This window comes from Mytilus galloprovincialis, chromosome 7 (genome assembly GCF_965363235.1).
Source record: "Mytilus galloprovincialis chromosome 7, xbMytGall1.hap1.1, whole genome shotgun sequence".
In the NCBI taxonomy this organism is placed as follows: Eukaryota; Metazoa; Mollusca; class Bivalvia; order Mytilida; family Mytilidae; genus Mytilus; species Mytilus galloprovincialis.
Window position 1 is genome coordinate 24,878,007 of NC_134844.1, and position 22,475 is coordinate 24,900,481.

A 22,475-nucleotide genomic window follows, 5' to 3' on the forward strand; every position below is an offset into this window, starting at 1 on the left:
TTTAACAATTTTCACAAAATTTGTAAAATTTTACTAACATTTTCCACTGTAACTACTGGGTCAAGTTCATTATAGATAGAGATAATTGTAAGCAGCAAGAATGTTCAGTAAAGTAAGATCTACAAACACATCACCATCACCAAACCACAATTTTGTCTTGAATCCATCTGTGTCCTTTGTTTAGTATTCACATAGACCAAGGTGAGCGACACAGGCTCTTTAGAGCCTCTAGTTTTATAGACTAGACCATTGGTTTTCTTGTTTGAATAATTTACACTAGTCATTTTTGGGGCCATTTATAGCTTGCTGCCAAGGCTTCGTTTTGCAAGCTGTACTTTACCAATAATTGTTTACTTTAACAAATTGTAACTTGGATTGGAGATTTGTCTCATTGGCACTAGTACCACATCTTTTTATATTCATGAACTGATATAAACTGAAATGTTTATGAACCAGATACTTTTTTTTCTGGACAAACATTCTTAAATGAACCAATTTTGAGTTGTTCTTAATAAATGAGTTACACTGGTTGACCAAGGTAAATCAAAATCAATAACGTCTTTGGACCATCAGTTCTTTTTAGGACATCATAATATAACCATTCTGACATAAGAAATTTTATGGAAAAACCTCAAATTTTAAAAAGTTGCCTATAGTTGAATCTGTGACTACCAATCTCCAGTCCCACATGAATTTGTTTGCACAGGTATTTTGGATTTTATATTGAAGCTGCCCTTGGTATAGTACACTTACACACAATATAATATTATATGATTCTACACCCTATTTAACTTAAGATGTGTTAGAGTGCCAATTGTATTCATGTCTGTATTTGAGCCTTTATATTACAAACTAGAACATCATTTAATTTGCATGCAGAATTGGAATAATAGTGCCAGTGCTGGTCAACATAACAACAAAAAGTTACAAATACAAAATTGTTTATTGACAAAAAAGAAGAACAAACAATTGCACATGGTTTTTAAAGAAATACAGAGTAAATACCCCAAATTGCACAAACAAAATGTAAATAAGTATTCTTTTGGACATGATTAATATATTTGAGAACATTCCATTTCTGAGATCACGAATCACAACAACCATGATATAAAAGTTATATAAAAAAAAAGCATGAAAGGAGATTGAATAATAAAAGACATGTAAAAGTATATATTGCTTATAAATAGAAACCATATTGAAGTACTGGATTCAATAGTTTAAACAATATGCAAAGGTGTCAACTAAACAGATATCCGACTATAGGCATGTTAGAAGCCTTCCAATTTTTTTCCCAAAATTTAAAGACCAATCTCCTGACAGGCATGTTAAATTTCCCATTCCCCCTGCCACCATTTACCATTATATATGTGAGAGCTTAAACAATTGTTACATAAGTACAAAAAAATAATATAATGTACATGTCCAAATGTTCATCTATTCAAATTCAGAATTGTCTATTCATCAACTTGATGGTATATCAAAATGTACAGCTTTCTTGAGAGATTCATTTAAATCACAGATCTGTTGTAGAAATCCTTCATTTGGATCAATTTCTCGCTTAGCTCTGACAGTTCTCACTGCTTCTTGTGCTGTCATGTGACATTTTATCATAAGATATGCAAGAACCAATGTTGCTGATCTGCTTACCCCTTGCTTACAATTTACCATTACTTTTCCTGGAAGAAAAGATGACATAAATTAATCTATATCATTAAATTTGAGTTACCATTCTTAAAACTATTATAATATGCATTAAATACTTTAAAAATGTTGTGCCTTTGACTAAAAGCTTGAGGTTTTAGTTAAGATGCATGTAAACAGGTTCTGAAAATGTTAACAACACGTTGTACAACCACTTAACTTTCCCTTCCCTAGATCTTCCATCAATTTCTTCATTTTCCATCAGCACTTGATGGACAATTGATGGAAATTTGATGGTACTTGATGGAATTCCATCCCAAACCAAAAATATCCATCAAAGGATGATGGAAATTAGAAATATTTTTTCCATCATCATTCTTTTGATGGAAAATTTGATGGAATCTTTAACCCCTGATGGAAAATTGGATGGCATTTTTACCCTTTGATGGAAAATTGGATGGCATTTTTACCCCTGATGGAAAATATGATGGTACTTATTCCATCTGATGGTAAATAGGATGGAAATGAAAGAATTTTGATGGAAATTGGACTTAAACATTTTCTTTGATGGAAAGAGGGATGGTATTTGGACTCTGTCATTTTTCTTGATGGAAAAAAACTTAGAAATTTTTTCCATCACAGGTGTCAGGTGCCAATCTGTTTTCCTTTAACCTTTGTGTACAGGATGTGACATCATAAATGAACACAGAGTTTGAGGCCCAATGAGGAGAGCACATGTTTTTATGCATTCTTCTGCAATATCTCTAACTTATAACATAAAGATAAACTACAAACTATAAATACATATTTTTTATATAATTTATAGCAATTATTCAAGATTAAGATAATTAACAGTATTTATTAGGGGCACATTTCAAAGAAATCAAATTGTCACAAGACCCTACACAACCTCAACAAATCAACAAATTCAAATTTGAACATTCATGAAAAATTGCAGACAAGAAAAAGCAAAGATGTCTTCTGTCATTAACAAATTATGAATTTTACAATGGATTTAGATCAAAAGGTTCTTATTAATTCTATTGACTGGGATTGAATAGTGCAGATGTATTCTTCTGATAACATAATTGTCTCTTGGATTTAGGAAGATTAGTGTGTACACATGTTCTGGATTAAATCTTTTGGTAAGTACAATGTAATAGAATTTCCACCATTTTGAATATACATGATATATGTGCATGCTCTTTTAGTTCAAAGTTAAGTGACATTTAAAATGTTTTATTAGCTTTTCAGAGTCAAGAGAAAAAAACTAGACCATAGATTTATAGAAATTATTAATCAAGAAGATGTGGTATACATGGTATAATTGCCAGTGAGAGAACTATCAACAAAAGACCACAAATGACAAAAAATGTGAATATACATATTATACAATTGTGTACGACAGGAATCATATTTTGTATCATTTTAAAACATTATTTGTTTTATAAAATTATTTAGTACTTAATTCCAATAAAATAATTTTGCTATAAAATTAGAGATCTGTGGTATGACTGACAATTATACATTTATATATCCACAAATGACAAGTAACTAATAACCTTACTTTATGTCTTTACAATGTTAACTTATTCTAATTTATCATGTTGATAATATGCTAGATTCTTTTATTTTTATTTTGCAGAATTTGCCATCAACTAATTCAACTATAAGGACAGAGATTCCAATGGGACACTGAACTAAAAGATACACACATGTAACTGGACTACCTATAGACCACAGAGGACAAATCTGGTTTTATGACATCACAGAAAATGCCATATATGGAAAGATTTTCAAATTCCATCTGATGGTCAATTCTCCATCAAGTTTCCATGCATATTACATGTAATGGAAAATATTCCATCAGTTAAAATGTTCCATCAATTATCCATCAGATGGCAAAAATACCATCAATTATCCATCAGATGGAAATTATGCCATCAGTTTTCCACCATCATGAACACAAATTCCATCAAAAAATTTCCATCAACCATTTTCCATCATTGATGGAAAGCTGTTCCAATACTCCATCAAGATGATGGAATTTGTTCCATCACAAAATTCCATCATGTTTTTGATGGAAAATCTAGGGAAGGGTTAGAGAAACATTATTTAAAACTTGTAAATTAAACTAAATTTGAATGGTTTTACACTAGTATTTTTTTGGGGGCCTTATAGCTTGCCTTTCGGTGTGAGCCAACTCCATGTTGAGGACCATACTTTGACCTATAATGGTTTACTTTTATAAATTGCAACTTGGATGGAGAGTTGTCTCATTGGCACTCATATCTCAACTTCTTATACTGTGTATCTATTTATAGGTTAGACAATACTTGGTCATGTTTTATGAAGATTTAAGCCCAAGGCGAAGCCGAAGGCTTAAATCTTCATAAAACATGACCAAGTATTGTCTGACCAATTTAGAACATATTCACACTTTCGAGTGACCTTACAAAATTATCCTTTCCCATTGTAATATTCAAACCTAAATAAGAGTTCACTTTTTATAATGAACTTCTGTAAATGTAAAACATAGGTAATCATCATTTCGATGGATGGAATGAAATAGCACTGACATAGTTTGTGAGGACCAAAAGGATAAAATGTTTTTCTTCTGCTTCAGGTAAAATTTAATACATATATATCTTGAGTTTTTTCTTTCAAATAACTAAAGCTTTTACTAGAAATTAGGCTGCTTGTTAGACTGGTAAGGTACACAAATATTTGTTCAACAGCTATTAACATTATTTCATTCACTTGCCTGAAATTTCCAATTATATAATTTCCTTTGAGCTCTACATATAAATTACAAACAACCATAAATGATGAATATATTTTACCTCCACTTTTTAATCCCTTTTCTATAAAATTTGCTCCCTCCTCAAAATAAATGGAAAGATCAAAGTTCATTTGGTCTGTAGCTTCTAATCCCAGATACTCAATGTCAACTTTATGGTACATAACATCGTTTGCATTCACATGGTACTTGGAATTTCCTTGTGCCACATTAAGCAGATGAGTTATTCCCAAATTTCTCAGGCCTACTCTGCTTAGAGCTATTGTACTAAGAAAAAAAGATCAATGTCAAACATATTGCATCAGGAAAACAAGCTGTTGTTAGTTTCTTCTGTTACCTACATGTATTCTAACATCAGACTTAGACTTCTTTTAAATTGAGTTTTACTATGCGTATTGCTATGTATTTGTTTATTCTATATTGGCTAGAGGTATAAGAGGAGAGTTGAGATCTCACAAAACAAGTTGAACCCCAATATATTTTTGCACCTGATCCAAGTCGGGAATCTCTGGCCATTGGTTAGTCTTGTATGTTTTTTACATTTTGGTTCATGTATAAGCTTCATAGTTTAGTGTGTTACCATTTTCTCTGAACTAGTACATTATGTAAACATTTTTTTTTGGGGCCTGCATAAGCCTGCATCTGAGTACTGGATTTTCTCACAGTGTTGAAGACCTATTGGGGGCCATGAGCTGTTATCTGCTCTTTGACACATTCCCTGTTTCAATTCTCAATTATATTCAATTTTTTAACAATGTATGATAATTTAACTCATCTATGAAGCTGGTTATATTATATTAAGGATCTTTGAAAAAACTGAAGAAAAAAAAAGATATACACATCAAAGAAACTTTAATCTGTATGAAACAAAATCAATGATTTCTTTTCAATTTTAATACAAAATATTTTTAGGCCTTTGATGCTAATAACAGAAGTTGTAACTTACATGAATGGCTAACCTAAAAAAAAAACTTGTAAAATCATGACTAATGCAATTAATCACTACTACTGTTGATTCATTTATTTTCCGGGGTATCAATATTCATGGAATTTTGAAAACTTGCATTTTCTTGGATATTTGATGTCATGGTTTACCAATCTCTGCATACAAAGCCTTTTAAAATTGTAATTTGTTGAACATTTGAATTTGGGGTTCACCTGTACCAATAAAATCCACTAAAAATTGGTATCCAACAAATAATTAGGAATACTCAGTTATTTTTCACTTACTCCTCTCCCAGATATAGATTTGGATATACTTCATCATAAGCAGTGGAGGGTAACATTGTAAGTCCACCAGTTGGAGCAGTGATCACATTTTGAAGTTCATCAACTGTACATTTTTCTTCATCCATTTCAATTGTTTTTCAACAAGACCAATTGTAATAAGTCACATTATAAAACACTGCAAAAGATAAAATAATATTTTTTTTCAATAGAGGACTCAAGACTGGCAAATTCAGTACTACAATAAATAGATACATAAACATACTATTTGCACAGTATAATTAAGACAAACTAATAGAACCTTGGCTTAAATTGCATTTATTGTTTATTTGGTTTCATCTTGAATATGAACTATTTGCCACTGGAATTAAAGCAAAAACAATACATTCTAAATTAATCAAATTTTATAATGAATGAAATTATCTTATCATAGCAGAATTACTTACCACATGTACATGTATATGACAAAATACTTTATTCTTCAAAAAGTACATTTATAATAATTGCATGTGATGCTGTTCAAAGTGTGATTAAATATATATATATTGTAAATGTTTTATACATATGTTTATAAAAATGAAGGAATTTTGCACTGAAAAACTTGAGGAAGTTGTTTCGGTGTGACTAAATATGTGGCTTTAAATTTATTCTATTATGTCGCTAGAAATTACAGTCATGACAGTGTCATGTTTATTTTATTTCTTAAAAGTATTTCATAGATGATGATGATAATGGTGGTGGTGATAGATGGCTTCCTGGTGTCCTTATTTCGTAGATTGTGTGCCTCACATGCATATCAAAGTATTTGTTTACACTGGGAAAAGTAACTTGTATATTCAATATTTATTTTAGTCCCACTGTCTAAATTTACAGTCACAGACTCACAGCTACCTTTAACTTAAGTCTGTTACAGATTTATTGATACGGGATACAGGCACATGTATGTATAATGACCTTTAAATTTCGATTTGTTCCTTATATAGTCTGTAATATAAGATAGATTTTTTGGCAAAGGAAACTTACCAAAACAAACAAAACGAAAGTGAAACCGGAAACGATAACTAAATATGGTTCGGAGACGGACTATTTGGGTATTCCGGAAAGAAGAAATCTGTTAAAACTCCGATCGAATCTTGCTGAATAAATACGAATCACAAAATTCATCATGGTCCTCCTAATGTTCATCCCATAAATTGTAATTCCAGGGGCGCAGCTGCCGTTAGGCACTTTAGGCACGTGCCTACACATAATTTTTTCACAAATATTTTTTTTTTTGTTAAAAAAAATAATAAACAACGTTATATGTAGATGAACTCCAGTAAAGTTGTCACAACTCTAATTATCGAATGTCATATGTACACTAGTCTCTCGTCCTTAGTGAATGGAATATTGGATAGAATTGGATGGTTTTTTTTATGTGTGTACCTTATATAGAAGCTATAAACTAGAACTTTGATTAGGATCATTTTAATTCTAACAACAAAAACTTGAATGAACCTCAACTTAAACACAGAGTTTTTTAATTAGTTGTTGTAAGCTTTGAACTAGCAGCTTTCCACTTTGTCTTAACCCGACTTGCCAATGTTGGTCGTCCGTTTGGCTGTGCAGGATGTATAATACGTAGTCACATCTGGTCAGTATGGGGACATTTGATATTATGCCTAGTTGTAGAGAGAATGCCACTCTTTGAGGAGTTCGTAGTTGGTCTACTGAAAGGCAAAGTTTCTGCTCCTATCGGCAATAATCCCTCATTTTCCAATGCATGGCATTTTCAAATTTCCAGACCTTCGTCCTGTACAACACCTATTACAGGACTAAGCTCCCTGTTGTGTTTATTGTAAATAATCAATTTGTTTTTTGTTTGTTCTAAACTTGCATAAATATTTTACACTCATTTTTTTTAATGAAGGATCGTCAATATGTACTATCAATTAAGTTAAACGTATATATCGATCATATAACCGGAATAGATTTGAAAATACCAAACAGGGTGTACTACTGTAAATAATTTTTTTTAACGATTTGATTTTCCAATTGTACTGCGTTATTTAATTCACCATTCAGATGTTATGGTAAATTATTCATAATCCTTCGAACTTTTCATCATGTATATTATAATTATCATGATTAAATAACCAGAAAATTTTATATTTTTGTGCATAAAATTTTGCAGCCAAAACGCTGAAATTTGTTTTCCGTCGGGGGGGGGGCTATGCCCCCCTGAACCCCCTACCAGGGCTCTGCCCTGGACCTGCTGGGGGCCTTAAGTGGCCCCAGACCCCCTGTCGATTTGTGCCTACAGTTGAATGAATATCTAGCTACGCCCCTGAATTCCGATGACAGAAGAACATGTTTTATATGAGGGTCTGGTTGGGTTTACAGATTAGAGAATAATGACCGTCCAAGATATTATGAATAGGCCTAGAGCAAATTGTCATTCATGATTAGGGGGAAATAGAGATGCAACACAGACAGAGAATAATGGTTTATAAAACTGTAAAGAATAACTTTGGAAAATAAAATAATGATAACAGTGATGGAGGATGTACAGAATAAAGAAATCGTACAATTTGAGAAAATCTGGCAACACTAAAGATCGATCTTTGGTCCAGTGTAAACGGGTAAGATCGATCTTCAATCGGATTTAAAAAGAGGTGGTTTTAAAAAGATCGATCTTATTTGAATCGATCTTTTTTTTTTTTTTTTTTGGTGTAAACACTTTAATCGATCGCGATCGATCTTTTTCAGGAGAATGTTATATTTAGATATTAAAATAAAGATCAGATCGGTTCTTTTTATATTGTAGTGTAAAGTACTGGATTAAATAATATCGATCTCGATCTATCTTGCTTGTGCAATGTAAACGCGAACAGGGTCTTTTCAAAATCGATTCAAATAAAGATCGATTCAATTTCGTTGCCAGTGAAGACGGGGTCATAGGTCAGTTAGCGTCATTTTATATGACAAAGAAAAGTGTGTGCCACAGAATTTTAAAAATGCAGAAACTGAAGACCCAATTCCAGACCCTCTGTGACAATAGTTCATTTATTGACCCCTTCGATTATAAGTACACGATCACTTTTATTTACATGATAACTTTTATTTACAATTTCTTAAAAAAATAAATCTTGGTGAAAACATGATTTTCCCCCTTCAAAACATCTGTTTTCTCCAATAAATGTGAACTCTAGTTCAAGGGAAATCTTGCTTATGTTGGCAGTGTTATGTCACAAAAAACACTGCTCTACTTGTAAACTCGGTGCATGTATAGTATATATGATGACACAATGTAAACGATGACAATCAAACAGGTTTTATCCAGCCTGAATGATCATCACTTGTCTTCAAAAGTTAATGGTCTTTGCTCTCGCATGATATAGATATTAGCAGATGTGATATGAGTGCCAATGAGATGACTCCATCCAAGTCACAATACTAGTATGTAAAAGTAAACCATTATAGGTCACAATACGGTCCTCAACACGGAGCCTTGGCTCACATAAACAGTAAGCTATAAAGGGCATAAAAAAATACTAGTGTAAAACCACTCAAACAGGAAAACCAACGGTCTTATATATATAAAAAAACGAAAACAAGCATACGTATGAACCACATCAACACACAACAACCAATGAACGTGAAATTCCTGACTTGGGACAGGTGGTAACGAATGAAATGGGTTTGAACGTTTTTGTAGGTACCAACCTTCACCCTTACCTGAAATAATGGTAAATTAATCATTAATATTTGATTGCTTAAAATTGTGACTAGTTGTTGGTGTGTAACACCACTTTCTACACAAAACAATGTGGTTATGTCATGTTGTGTTTTTGTGAGTGAGGAATGCGGAGCACAGAATCATGTAAATATATATAAGAAAGTATAAATGTATACTATAAGCAGGGCATATTCAAGATATTTTCTGTTCATTTTGATGAATTCTTTTTGAACTGGTTATTTGTGTCGTCGGATTGTTGTCTGATTATGGTAAAGCCGAAAGATTATCACAATTCGGATTTCAAAGCTGAGTGGGTGATACTACAGTGTGGGAAGTCAATAACTTAAGCTTCTGTGTTTTGTAGAACCCATCTGAACTTTAGTTAGTGTAAATGTACATGTTGGATGTAGCGTTTATTGGTTTTTTATTATCGTGAGTTGTTGTGTAGGGTAGGTCGGACTATAGAAGATTGAGAAAAAACTGGAAAACTTGACCATGGTTACAAACTTGTTATTCATAAACTGATGCCCTGTACGAAGGTCGAAAAAGCGTGTTTCTGTTTAAACAAATAACAAATTTTAGTTTCATATTTATTTATTTTGCACAGTGATATCAAATCATTAACAATAAGCAATAACATTAATAACAAACAGTAGCACTAGATTAATAGTTCGATAGTCACTATATAGTTCATAACATTTTCTGCATAGCACGGCGACGTTTCTGACGGGCAATCTCAGTCAATGTACGTGTGTTGTTACTGCGGTTTCTTTTGTTCGCGAACCACTTCTTGACCTGCTCAACTGTAACATTACCCTGAACTGCTATCTGGTCAATGATTGTTCCTGATGGGTATGGATGTTCTAGATGATTTTCGTACCAGTCTTCCATCACACGGATAGCTTTCTTTGATAGTTGTGGGCGTGGTTTGATGATGGATGGTTGTTGTCGGACGACAGCCGTAGACTCCTCCAAAAGTGTCAGACTCTTCTCTACTCTTTCCATAATTTGATGTAACTGTGTATCGAAGTATCTGTTGAGTGATTTTTGGTAGTCAGCATAATAAGGCTGCTGATGCAGAGTTCGAAATCTGTCGGTTTCTACGATGGCTGCTTGGTACCGATAAAAGTGTGAAAGCTGTTTGACGTCTTGTGGAAATCTTGGCTCCAACTTGCTAAACCTCGATTGTAGTAATTGTTCTCTGTAGAATACATCTGGTTGTGGTTGAGTTGTCATGGTCAACATCAGCGAATCAGGCATTGAGTTTGTTGTAGGCTTGCATTCTTTAGCGAGCGCATACTGCAAATCTCCGAAAAATGGGTTGCTTGCAAGTGGGCTGTCTGGTGGTGGTGATCCTAGAAGACCAGATAGTGAATCGTTGAATCTGCTGTCACCACTCGGACTGAAGTATGAAGGTGTCGTTTGAATTGGTGATGGTCGACGCTTGTTAGTTGGTGTAACCATGGCTGCAGTTGACTGGAACTGACATGACTTATGGTATGCATAGTTGCTTGATATTTCATGGTTGTTATGTGCAGGTGGCGGAACTTCAGTAGACTGGTACTGGCAGGATGGTTCTGAAGCACCTTGATGCTGATCTGTGTTGCTGCTAACATTGGTACCAAGGTATTGATCTAGACAACAGCTGTCATTATCACTGCTTATGTCGTGGATGGTGGCAGCGACAACATCTGACAGTGTAGTTGTTGGTGTCAGGGTAAGAATATCTTGGTCGTAGATGGCAGCACTGGTAGTTGAGTTTTCCATATCAAATTTTGAGAAGTTACTTTCACAATTGGAAGACATTGAGTGAAAGATGACATGATGGCAATGAGTAATGACAGGGTATTTATTTGAGATGTTCCTGTCAGCTTGGGGTTTGTTCAGTGTTTCTATTGGCCAATCAAAAGTAACGTGATTGCTCAGATTAAAACAATCTCATTTCATTGGTTTGTAATAAGTGAAGACTTAAAATCTTGTCAAATTTTAATCAAACAATCATAATTAATCAAATTTGATTGGCCCTAAAAGAAAAAAAAAGAAAAGTGAACTTTGAAAACATTTGCGAACATATCAGAAAAAAACTGTAAGACAAAAATAAATTAAAACTGACGTTTTCAGAAAATAAACATAAAAAAATATACAATTGAGTTAATCAAACACTATAATCCTTTAATAGGGAAAAATAAACGGAGAGGTGGTAAATAAAATGCTTACAATAAATGCAATAGTGATATCAATTTAAACAAAACAGGAATGAAATGAAATAAGTTAAAAATAAATTTTCTATTACAATTGAAGTAAAGGAAGACTGTTTTAATTGTTGTTTCTTCATTTTTGACATTTACTGGGAGTTAAAAGCTTTTAGGTGAGGCTGAGTCAAAAGTCTCTCTAGCGTATACTTTTACTACCTAAAATATTTATTACAAGCTGTGTTTAATGTGAAAATCTGTTTGGAACTTTTCAATGCCGAGACTTTAGACCATAGTACTTGTGTATTCAATAATTATGGAAACATTCATAGAAACTGGGAATGTTCACAGAACACTTGCATGTGCAATGTAAAACTACAGTCAGGAAAAAAACGTTTGTCTGTTGAAATTGTGACTGCACTATCCAAATAATTACGGCGGTCTTACATTGTATTTTTTGTTATACACTGTATTTGTTGTTAAACATTGTATTTGTTGTTATACACTGTATTTGTTGTTAAACATTGTATTTGTTGTTATACACTGTGTTTGACTTGTTGTTATACATTGTATATGTTGTTATACATTGTATATGTTGTTATACATTGTATATGTTGTTATACATTGTATTTGTTGTTATACATTGTATATGGTATTATACATTGTATATGGTATTATACATTGTATATGGTATTATACATTGTATCTGGTATTATACATTGTATATGGTATTATACATTGTATTTGTTGTTATACATTTTATTTGTTGTTATACGTTGATTTTTTGGGTTATATTTATAAATCGAATAACTGATTCAGATAAATTCAAAATATAAAACTGACTGAGAAATAGTAAAACATGGTAGAGAATATATATCATAATGAACTATCATATGATTTTGCTTGATTCTCCTGAATATAAATCATTTGGACTAATGGTTATGATTTATTGTACTATTTATATTTTCCATGCCAATACACAGTTTTTATTTGTATTTAAATTATGTAATTGTTTGCTTAAGTGTTGCTTACATTGAATACATTTTATTTGGAATATTAAACTATAAGTTTGTATTTTTCTATTTTTTGACAAGCTTGTTTTCAGAAGAAAAAAAATACTTCTTCTTTCATGTTAAGTGTGTCCTTTTGATTTTCAATCCAATTAAGATTTGAGCTAACAGTTGATTAATCTTCAAAATTTCAATTACTCCAATCAGGTTGTTTGGCTTGGGAGATCATTTCAATTTATTTTTCACACAAAATATACATGGCTTCCACAGAGATGCAATTAAGACACCAATCAAATTGAATATAACAAATCTAGCTTATTGATTAGTTTCAATACCAAGAAGATTTAATTTCAATTTATTTTTGCAAAAGAACCCCCCCCCCAAAAAAAAGAAAAAAGTTTTTTTTTTTTTTTTTTACAGATTTCTCAAATATAAACAGTAGACATTTGCCTATTGCTTTAAACCGTATGTTAACATTACGGGGGGGGAGGGGGCTGTTGCTTCATTGGCACTCTATTTATCACATCATTGTTTTGCCACTGCATGGTTGTAGTTATTTTAAACATTAGTCTAGCGATGATTAATTCAGCTACGTATTAAAGTAAGACATTGGTGAATGCTTTAAACATAAATAAAAGAAGAAGTATGATTGTTGATACATTTTTTTTTTATATAATTTTCTATTTGGAAAAAAAATATAGCATGTAGATAGATTTTGATAAATTTTGTCTTGGAACTTCTGTTGAAAAAGTATTTTATCCTATTTCATTTACACGACTTATTCTGTTTTCTTACAGCAGGTTGTCAATTTTACCGTTACGGGGTTGTAATTCGTAGCGAACATGGTATAGTTTAAGAAACTCATTGGCAACATGGACTTGTACAATTTATAGCAATATTCATATTCACACCAGTTTTTTAGTTTGGTTTTTTTTTTTGCTCTTTCTGTCCCTTTTTTCTATCTATCTCTCTCTCATTCTCTTTTTAAAAAAATCTATATGGGCGTATACTGTTTGTTTCATATTTAGTTCTTTGTTTTGATTTTTAATCTAATTAGAGGATTAATCTTCAGGTTTGGCTTGGAAGATCATTTCATAATTTTATTATCTCACGAAACAAACGGCTTCTACTGCGATGTAATTAAGTCACTAATCAAATCAATTAATTACATTGACAAAACTTGTTAGACGGATACACTTTTTATCCATCCAAAATGTAGACAAAAAAGAATTGGTAACTGGCAACAATTGTACACATCCCGCCAAGAGGAATTCGAGACTTACCTATTGTTGAAGAACATGTATTGAAATTAATAAATGTGTGTGTGTTCTCTCTCAAAAGTGTCAGGATTTTCATCAGCAGTAGAGGTTAATTGTAGAAGTTTAAATTACGATTCTGTTCAGTTGGAGCGGAAGATACCAAAGGTATAGTCAAACCCAATGTTTGGCATTGGTTATTTCACATTATGTTAAAGTCGATTAAAAATCTAACGCCAAAATGAGTCATATATATGTTTGCGCTTCTAAAGACGTCTCGCTCAAATATCTCTTTGATGATAAAGCAATTATTTTCCAGTGTATCAATAAATACACAGCGGATTTAAAAAACAAAGCATGGATTACATCTACAACAAATCTGTCTACCTGTTATAAGATTTCATTTCAGGTATGTCTGTTATGTTTTGTTCGATTTTATATCGAAATTTCAGTGAATACCTTTTTTATTCAGGTAGGTTTCGGTCAATGATTCTGGAGAGGTTCCATATTGGTACACTGCGTGCAATACAAGCTCTTGCCACAAGAACAGCAAAACCTGCGGTATACTTACTTCTCGGAGTTCTCCCTGTAGAAGCAGAAATTCACAAGAGAAAATTGACATTTTTACATTCCCTTACAACCTGCTCCAACAATAAATTAAAAGAAATCATCAACAGACAAATTGCAGTGAACTTTGACAACAACAATAGCTTCTTCTTTCAAACTGCCTTATTACTAGCAAAATATAATCTACCGGATATCTTTGACAAAAACATTCCAATTCCATCAAAACTATCCTGGAAGAAATTAGTAAAAACAGAAATCTCATCCTTCTGGACCCTCAGACTCAAAGAGGAAGCTCACCAAATGTCATCTTTAAAATTCTTAAACCTCAACTTTGGCAATGCAAACTCAACTCATCCTGTATGGGACTCAGTAGAGCAGAATCTGATAGAGATTCGAAAAGCCTCGACTAAAGTAAGGATGCTGACAGGGACTTACATGGTGCAAGCCGACAAACACAAGTTCAGCCAATATACGATTGACCCCACATGCCTGCTATGCCACAGGGAAATAGAAGATATCTTGCATGTTCTTACACAGTGTCCTGTTCTATGCAATGAGAGAAAAGAATACTTCACACCCATTAAACAACTTGTGACTGAAAACTCTCCTCCTGGAACATGGGAACTGCTATTTAACAATAAACTAGCAGTTACGCAACTTGTATTGGACTGTACAAAATATATGAAACAACTTGGATTCAAAGAAGAGTTAATTCTTAAGCTAGAAACGTTTACCAGACACTTTTGTTTCAAGCTTCATTACAAAAGAATATCTCTACTGAAAAAGTTAGACGGCTGACAGTTATCATTAAGATATGGATGCTGAAACATAGACAATGAAAAAGTGAAATAGTAGATAAACTTTTATAAATTATCATGAATGTTACTGTACATATAGATCACTATGTTTTGTAGCAAATATTCATTGTTATAAAGCTCTAAAAAAGCTATTTGCTGGTAAAATGATTGACTAATTATTTGAGTTATATGACTTCTGTAGATCGGTTTATCATTTTTATGTACATAATTTTATATTTTATATGCTATGATTCGGTTTTTTCTTTTTCTACAATTCACTGTCTATGTATAGCGCACCACCATTGGATTTTACCTTGATGTAATATATTTTATCCCTGTTTCTTCCCCCTTTTTTAATATTTTAATATTACCCGTTAAGGGGTGTTCCTTATAATAGGAAGCTTATACGAAGAAAAGAAAGAAAGATGTACCTAATCTTTAGCAACACATGAGACTTGATTTCAACTACTACTTACGGACCTTTCCGTGATGGTAAAGTTCGGAGATATCCGTACTTTCCGGGTCGAATCAAATTTAAGGACAATATCCAATACTCAATATGTTCTGAAATTAAGCTTTATGTTCAATTTTTCTTTTGACATTTCTGGACGGGTTTCATGTATTTTCTGGCAATTATGATTAGCTTTCTGGGGAGAGTTTTTTTTTAATTTTGTTCATACATACAGATATCTTGATTTGGGAATTGAAAAAAGAACAAATTTGTGCTGAACAAGATGTGGAAATATTTTTTTTAATATGCACCAAAATAAGATCTAGTTACTAGGTTGATTTACATCTTGTCCAAAAACCATGAAATTGAATTTTGTCGGTTTTGTAGTGATAACCGCAACCTATGATGCACATCTGTATCCTCTTTGGTTTTTCTTACAGACTTGTGTGTATAAAACTCTGCACATTATCGAATATGCATTAAATCCAATCATTTATGAAAAAAGAAACTTTTTAGTTTAAGGCAATAGAAGTCATAGCTCCAAAACTAATGTAGACGGTTCATCGTTTTGTTATGTGTGCCATATTTCTTTGTCAATATAATACATTTATGGTCGCATATTTTTCCTGCTACGAAACATGTTTTGTTATTAGATCGCTTGTCAACAAATTGTTGACATATGTACTAAGGTGATGGTGACCAATATGTAATGTGGCTTTGCTCTTTCCTTTGACATATGTACTAAAGTGATGGTGACAAATAAGTAATGTGGCTTTACTCTTTCTAAACCTTTGACACATGTACTAAGGCGATGGTGACCAATAAGTAATGTGTCTTTGTTCTTTCTTAACCTTAGACGTTTGTACTAAGGTGACGATGACCAATAAGTAATGTGGCTTTACTCTTTCTTAACCTTAGACCTTTGTACTAAGTTGATGGTTACCAATAAGTAATGTGGCTTTCCACTTTCCTTTGACACATGTACTTGGGTGACGATGACCAAATATTTATGTGGCTTTGCTCTTTCTTAACTTTAGACATTTGTACTAAGATGATGGTGACCAATAAGTAATGTGGCTTTGCTCTTTCTTTACCTTTGACACATGTACTAACTAAAGGTAATTGTGACCATTAAGTAAAGTGGGTTTTCTCTTAACCTTTACACATGTACTAAGGTGACGATGACCAATTATTTATGTGGCTTTGGTCTTTCTTAACTTTAGACATTTGTACTAAGATGATGGTGACCAATAAGTAATGTGGCTTTGCTCTTTCTTAACCTTTGACATATGTACTTAGGTGACGATGACCAATTATTAATGTTGCTTTGTCTGTTCTTAACCTTTGACATTTGTACTAAAGTGATGGTGATCAATTAGTAATGTGGCTTTGTTCTTTCCTATGACATATGAAGCAGAACAAAGGTGATGGTGACCAATAAGTAATGTGGGTTTGATCTTTCCTTTGACATATGTACTTAGGTGACGATGACCAATAAGTAATGTGGGTTTGCTCTTTCTTAAACTTAGGCCTTTGTACTAAGGTGATAGTTACCAATAAGTAATGTGGCTTTGCTCTATCCTATGACATATGTACTAAGGGGATGGTGACCAATAAGTAATGTGCCTTTGCTCTTTCTTAAACTTTTACATTTGTACTAAGGTGATGGTGACCAATAAGTAATGTGCCTTTGCTTTTTCTTTACCTTTGACACCTGTACTAAAGTGATGGTGACCAATTATTAATGTGACTTTGTCTGTTCTTAACCTTTGACGTATGTACTAAGGTGACGATGACCAATACGTAATGTGGCTTTTCTCTTTCTCAATTTTCGACATATGGTTTCATGCAACGATAAAGAATGTATAACAATACATCCTGCGACATTTAACAATGAGTAAAACCCATACCGCATAGTCAGCTATACAAGAACCCGAAAAATGCTCATGTGTGTGTATGTTGCGTTTCAACACGTACGCTCAATTGATAAGATCGTCACCAACCTCCAGACAATACTGTAAACTAACTTGTCATTTAACTTGAATTTTTAGCGATTTAGGTTGGTAATAAATGAACAAGAATAAGACTTATGTTTTAAAATAAATATGAAATTAATTTGTATTTGTATTTCATTTCCACGCTAAATATCATGTTCAATATCATTACTAAGTCTTATTAACAAAATAAAAATAAAGTTCCCCCAAAATACTCTGATAAAAACTATCTAAAATAGAATTAGAAGCGTTAAAAACAAATTCAAGCAGTTTTTAAACAAAGTAATTGAACTGCCTATTCTATTGACTCGTTCCTGTTAAATAAATGTCACAAGTATATTGGCTTTTGTTTAGTCAGCATACACCCGTTTTACTAACTTATAGGATGTTTTCTGGGTTGCATTATTATATGCAAGGCGGTAAACCCAAGTGCAGCACAAAAGAGTGAAGATCCAGTAGTATCTAGAATTCATCCACCACAGCGGTTCTTCTTCGCTCCAATATGACGAGATTCTAGAAGTATATCCGTCTATGACATAATCATGAGTAACATCCATAAATTTCCAGAATCCTTGATTTCTAACACGGTTATAAAATTCATTTTCTTGTTGTGTGAACCGATCAGCAGTAATTCGGTTTCCAAAAAGAATTGACTTAGAAATTTGAACACGTGTCACCTTTTGTGGATGTAGATTCAAATATTTTGGATCAATTGATGAGTCTTGCCAACTATCATATTTAAAACACTTAGATTCGACGTAATCTATTACTTGTTCTTCGTAGGTTCGAGTTCTAGTATAATAACTTCCATCAGGATTTCGTCCACTCTCTGTTGTGTGTCTTGTTTCCATATGATAACATGTGACTGTGATAACTATTGAAGGTCTTTCTTCACGTAATGAATTCAAGTAAGAAACACATGTTTCTTCTTGGACCATATTCTCAATGTATTCAAGTTCCCGTGAGTAGCATGACTCAAATATAACCCATAACCCGCTGAATGCAAGTCCAATGAACGAACTCATATACATACAAAGTACTCGTCCTTCTTTTCCTCTTTTTTGCTCGAAATTATAACATTTGTGAGTGATACAAAAATACGGAATCCAGATAAACATCCATACATAAGAATGAAGAGATATGAGTCTGAAGTATGAAACATGTCTACCACTATCAACAATACATCCATGGCAGCAAGATAGAAAAACCTGCAATGCTAGTGCGGCTAAAGTTAGCAACAGGAGTTGAGGATCAGCAACCGTCGCGAAAATGCTATGCTTAAACTTTATAACAGGAGAAAAAAATACACACACAAATATATATGCACATACAGGCACGCACAAGAAAAGATATATGGTGCCCATATTTGTGTTTGCTGGATATATTTATAACCTCCAAAAAACGATCAACTGGCGTACGTACCTGACAATTTTTATCAAAAATGTTCTACCTGTACACTAATTACTATAATAAAGTGCATTAATGGTATTTTAAAATACCTTTAAAATTATATTGACAAAGACACTTTAAATAAGTATTACACGGACACATTTTTATGAATAGAATAACTCGTGCATGATCAATGAGTTCATAGGCACTTTACAGACAATTTCCTGCATTTTTTTTTATTGGTGTCAATGTCAAAGGGGCATAAGCTACGAGATATAAAATATTATATGAATGTTTTTGAAAGTGAATCAAACGTGTACCATATTGTTAGCCTGGGGTCCTGGCTAATCTTGTCAGTATAGCCAGGCGTGTATCAATGTACTGCCTGTCAATGATTGGCTCTGTTTCGGTCCGGTGCACTACCCCTTGCCTACGAGATCGGCAGGTACTCCAGGCCGCCTATTCTGATAGAAGAAAGACTCTGTGTGTTTTGTAACCTTGGTTATGTAGAAAATGAAAAACACTTCATTCTTGAATGTGAACTTTATAGTGACTTACGGTATAATTTATTTTCCGAATGCTCTAAATATATTGATCACTTTAGCAATCTTGATATGGACGATAAATTTATACAAATCATGAACTGTTCAAGTATCCAACACTATTTGTGTAAAATGTTACATAAGTTTTTTATTCGAAGAAAATTATTTTCATAACAAATTTATTTTAATCAGAATTTACAACTGTTCTTTAACGTAAATATTTTTACCAGTAGAAAATTTTAATACAGGCAATAATTTTTAAACTTTATATTACATTTGTATACGTCAATTTTAATCATAGTCAAGAAATTATTATATATTCAGATTTTTAATTTGTTTTTAAAAACTTTGATATAAGAAAATTTTACAAGTATAAGAACTACGATATAGGAAAATTTTATAAGTATAAGAAACAATTTTAATGAGTAATGTTTAGTTGTTTTAACTATTGATCAGTAATTGTATATAAAGTTTTATAATGTTAGTGTCTCATAAGTCAGTATTTATGGCTGGATATTGATTGTTTTATGTGTAAATATTATAATTGTTGTATATGTTTTATGGCAATCAATATGTGACACTTTAATAAACAAATTTATATATTGGTTAATACTAATTTTGTCCTCAATGTTTGTTTTACATCTGTATCCAATCAATTCTTGTGTAACATCAATTAGTAAAAATTAGACTGTAATTATTTTTCTTTATGAATTGATGTATAGTGTTATCATATCTAATTAGTAGTATGATGATAATTAGTAAGCAGAAAAGGGTTAATTCTTATCAGCAATCGCCTGGTGAGAAAGTTAAAAGTTTAAGATTTCACATGTCCAAGGTGTCAATTGGATTCCAATTGTGCTGGTTTACATCAAACATCAAAATTTATGCAAATATTTATTCAGCCTCACTTTAGATTCAGAGTCAACTGGCACTGAATCGATCACATGGTATTTGTTCCCCACCTGGCCCTTACGACGCGCAGCTAGATTGGGCCGGACCCCAGGCTACCATATTGTTGACTGATTTGATCATTATACAGGTAAAAATCTTGATTAACTAATGTAGTACCCTATAACATGAAATGAAACAGACCTAGACAAATTCAATTATATGTAGTTGCAATCTATTTATATTAATTGTTTATATCAGGTAATGTAATCGTCTGCAGTTTTCGGAGGTCATCTGGATGGTGTATTAAATGGTGTCTACACTAAACTACACACACAATGCTGATATAACTATCAACTTCTGGCTTTGTTCATAGTTTATTGCAGACGTGTTGTAATTTGGATATGTTTTAGTATAAAAATAACAAGAGGCTCTCAAGAGCCTGAATCACTCACCTGTTATTTTTTTGCTTAAATCTTTCATCACTGATTATTTTTGCTTTTTAATATAAATTAATGAGTGGCTTAAAAATGCCATTTAAATGTTCCTTGTTCTGTCATATTTTCTTCATAAGCAAATAAACTCCTTTTACCCAAATGTTGTTCCATTTTAGCCATAGTGTCTATGTTTCTTGACGTACAAGGAAATAAAAAACAAAATTGGGCAATAACTCCTTAAGGGCTTAATTGACAATTTTGATTATAGAAACCTTTTTTTGTAGATCTTACTTTGCTGAACATGTTTGCTGTTTACAGCTTATCTCTATCTTCAATAATATTCAAGATAATAACCCCAAACTGAAAAATGTCCTTAAAATAACTAATTTAATGGCAGGAACCCAACAATGGGTTGTTCAATTTGTCTGGAAATTTAAGGGCTGATAGATCTTGACCAATTAAACAATCTTACCTCAATCAGATTTGCTCTAAAAGCTTTAATTTTTGAAATATAAGCCAAAAACTACATTTGCCCCTTATGTTCTATTTTTAGCTATTGTGGCCGTGTTTGTCCATGGATCAAAACTTCAGATACGATATAGTTAAAGTTTGAAGGTATTTGGCCCAGTAGTTTAAGAGAAAAAGATTTTTAGATAGTTTATGACGACAGACAACAGACGACGATGACAAGTGATGGCATAAGCTCACATGGGGCGCTTCCAGCCCAGTGAGCTAAAATACAAGAATTTGAGTCAAAACGGTGAACATGAATTTGACAGTTAATGCCCCATTAAATATTTGAAATTGGACACTAACCTTATATGGGACAATATCATAAATCTAAATTTATGGTTACAATCATCATATCAAAGAACCACAAGAATTTAATATTTGGTGAAATCAAACCAATTTTAATTTTGGTCCCTTTGGACCTCAATATGGACCAATTTGATAACAAGGCCCAAAATCTAAATACATAGTTAGATTCAGAATATCAGAGAACTCCAAATATTAAATTTTGTTGAAATCAAACCAGTTTTATTTTAGATCCAATAAGGGCCAAATTGAAAACTGTGCAAAAAAAGTTGAAAAGGTGTAGGTTCAGTAAGACCACTTTTTGGCCCCAAAATATAGCAGTTTTACAAAATTGTTAAAATGTAAACTTTAAGCTATTTATTGGAAAGAAGAATACTTCTGCTACATAAATATGGACTGTTTTTGACAATACAATGCACATATATCGAGTAATAGCATCATTAAGTCATGCTAAATTATTGAAATCTTCACAATTTTAGCATTTGAATTAAATTTTAGACAGTTTCCGTCTTCAATGGAAGTTTTCTCATGAAATTGTTTAACATTTATCATTTCTCTGTCAGCTTTTTATGGCTTACTATGCGGTTTGGGTTTTACTCATTGTTGAAGGTCGTACATTTACCCCAATGTCTGTTGGTCATTGGTGGAGAATTCTCTCATTGGCAATCATATCACATCTTCATATTTTTAAAAGACTTTTTTAGAAGACCATACATGTTTGTATTCTGCAATTATATGGCAAATATCAAC

General features: G+C 32.5%; 2 protein-coding genes across 4 annotated transcripts; both read right to left on the reverse strand.

The window, feature by feature from the left end:
* Positions 1-1,316: 1,316 nt before the first annotated feature.
* On the reverse strand, positions 1,317-6,744 carry LOC143082617 (dual specificity protein phosphatase 3-like). 3 transcript variants are annotated; one of them, XM_076258394.1, is made up of 4 exons: positions 6,692-6,744; positions 5,672-5,846; positions 4,485-4,708; positions 1,317-1,676 (listed from the first exon to the last, which is right to left on the reverse strand). In XM_076258394.1, the coding sequence occupies exons 2-4, from the start codon at positions 5,794-5,796 to the stop codon at positions 1,462-1,464; spliced, it is 564 nt and encodes a 187-aa protein (XP_076114509.1). In that variant the 5' UTR covers positions 5,797-5,846; positions 6,692-6,744; the 3' UTR covers positions 1,317-1,461. The 3 variants fall into 3 exon arrangements, with proteins under 3 accessions (XP_076114509.1, XP_076114512.1, XP_076114510.1); XM_076258397.1 differs by lacking the exon at positions 6,692-6,744 and adding an exon at positions 6,623-6,689; XM_076258395.1 differs by lacking the exon at positions 6,692-6,744 and adding an exon at positions 6,560-6,662.
* Positions 6,745-9,984: 3,240 nt separating this feature from the next.
* On the reverse strand, positions 9,985-11,196 carry LOC143081582 (uncharacterized). The gene has a single exon (XM_076257378.1). It carries the CDS (start codon positions 11,190-11,192, stop codon positions 10,077-10,079), a length of 1,116 nt encoding a protein of 371 aa, XP_076113493.1. The 5' UTR covers positions 11,193-11,196; the 3' UTR covers positions 9,985-10,076.
* Positions 11,197-22,475: the final 11,279 nt, after the last annotated feature.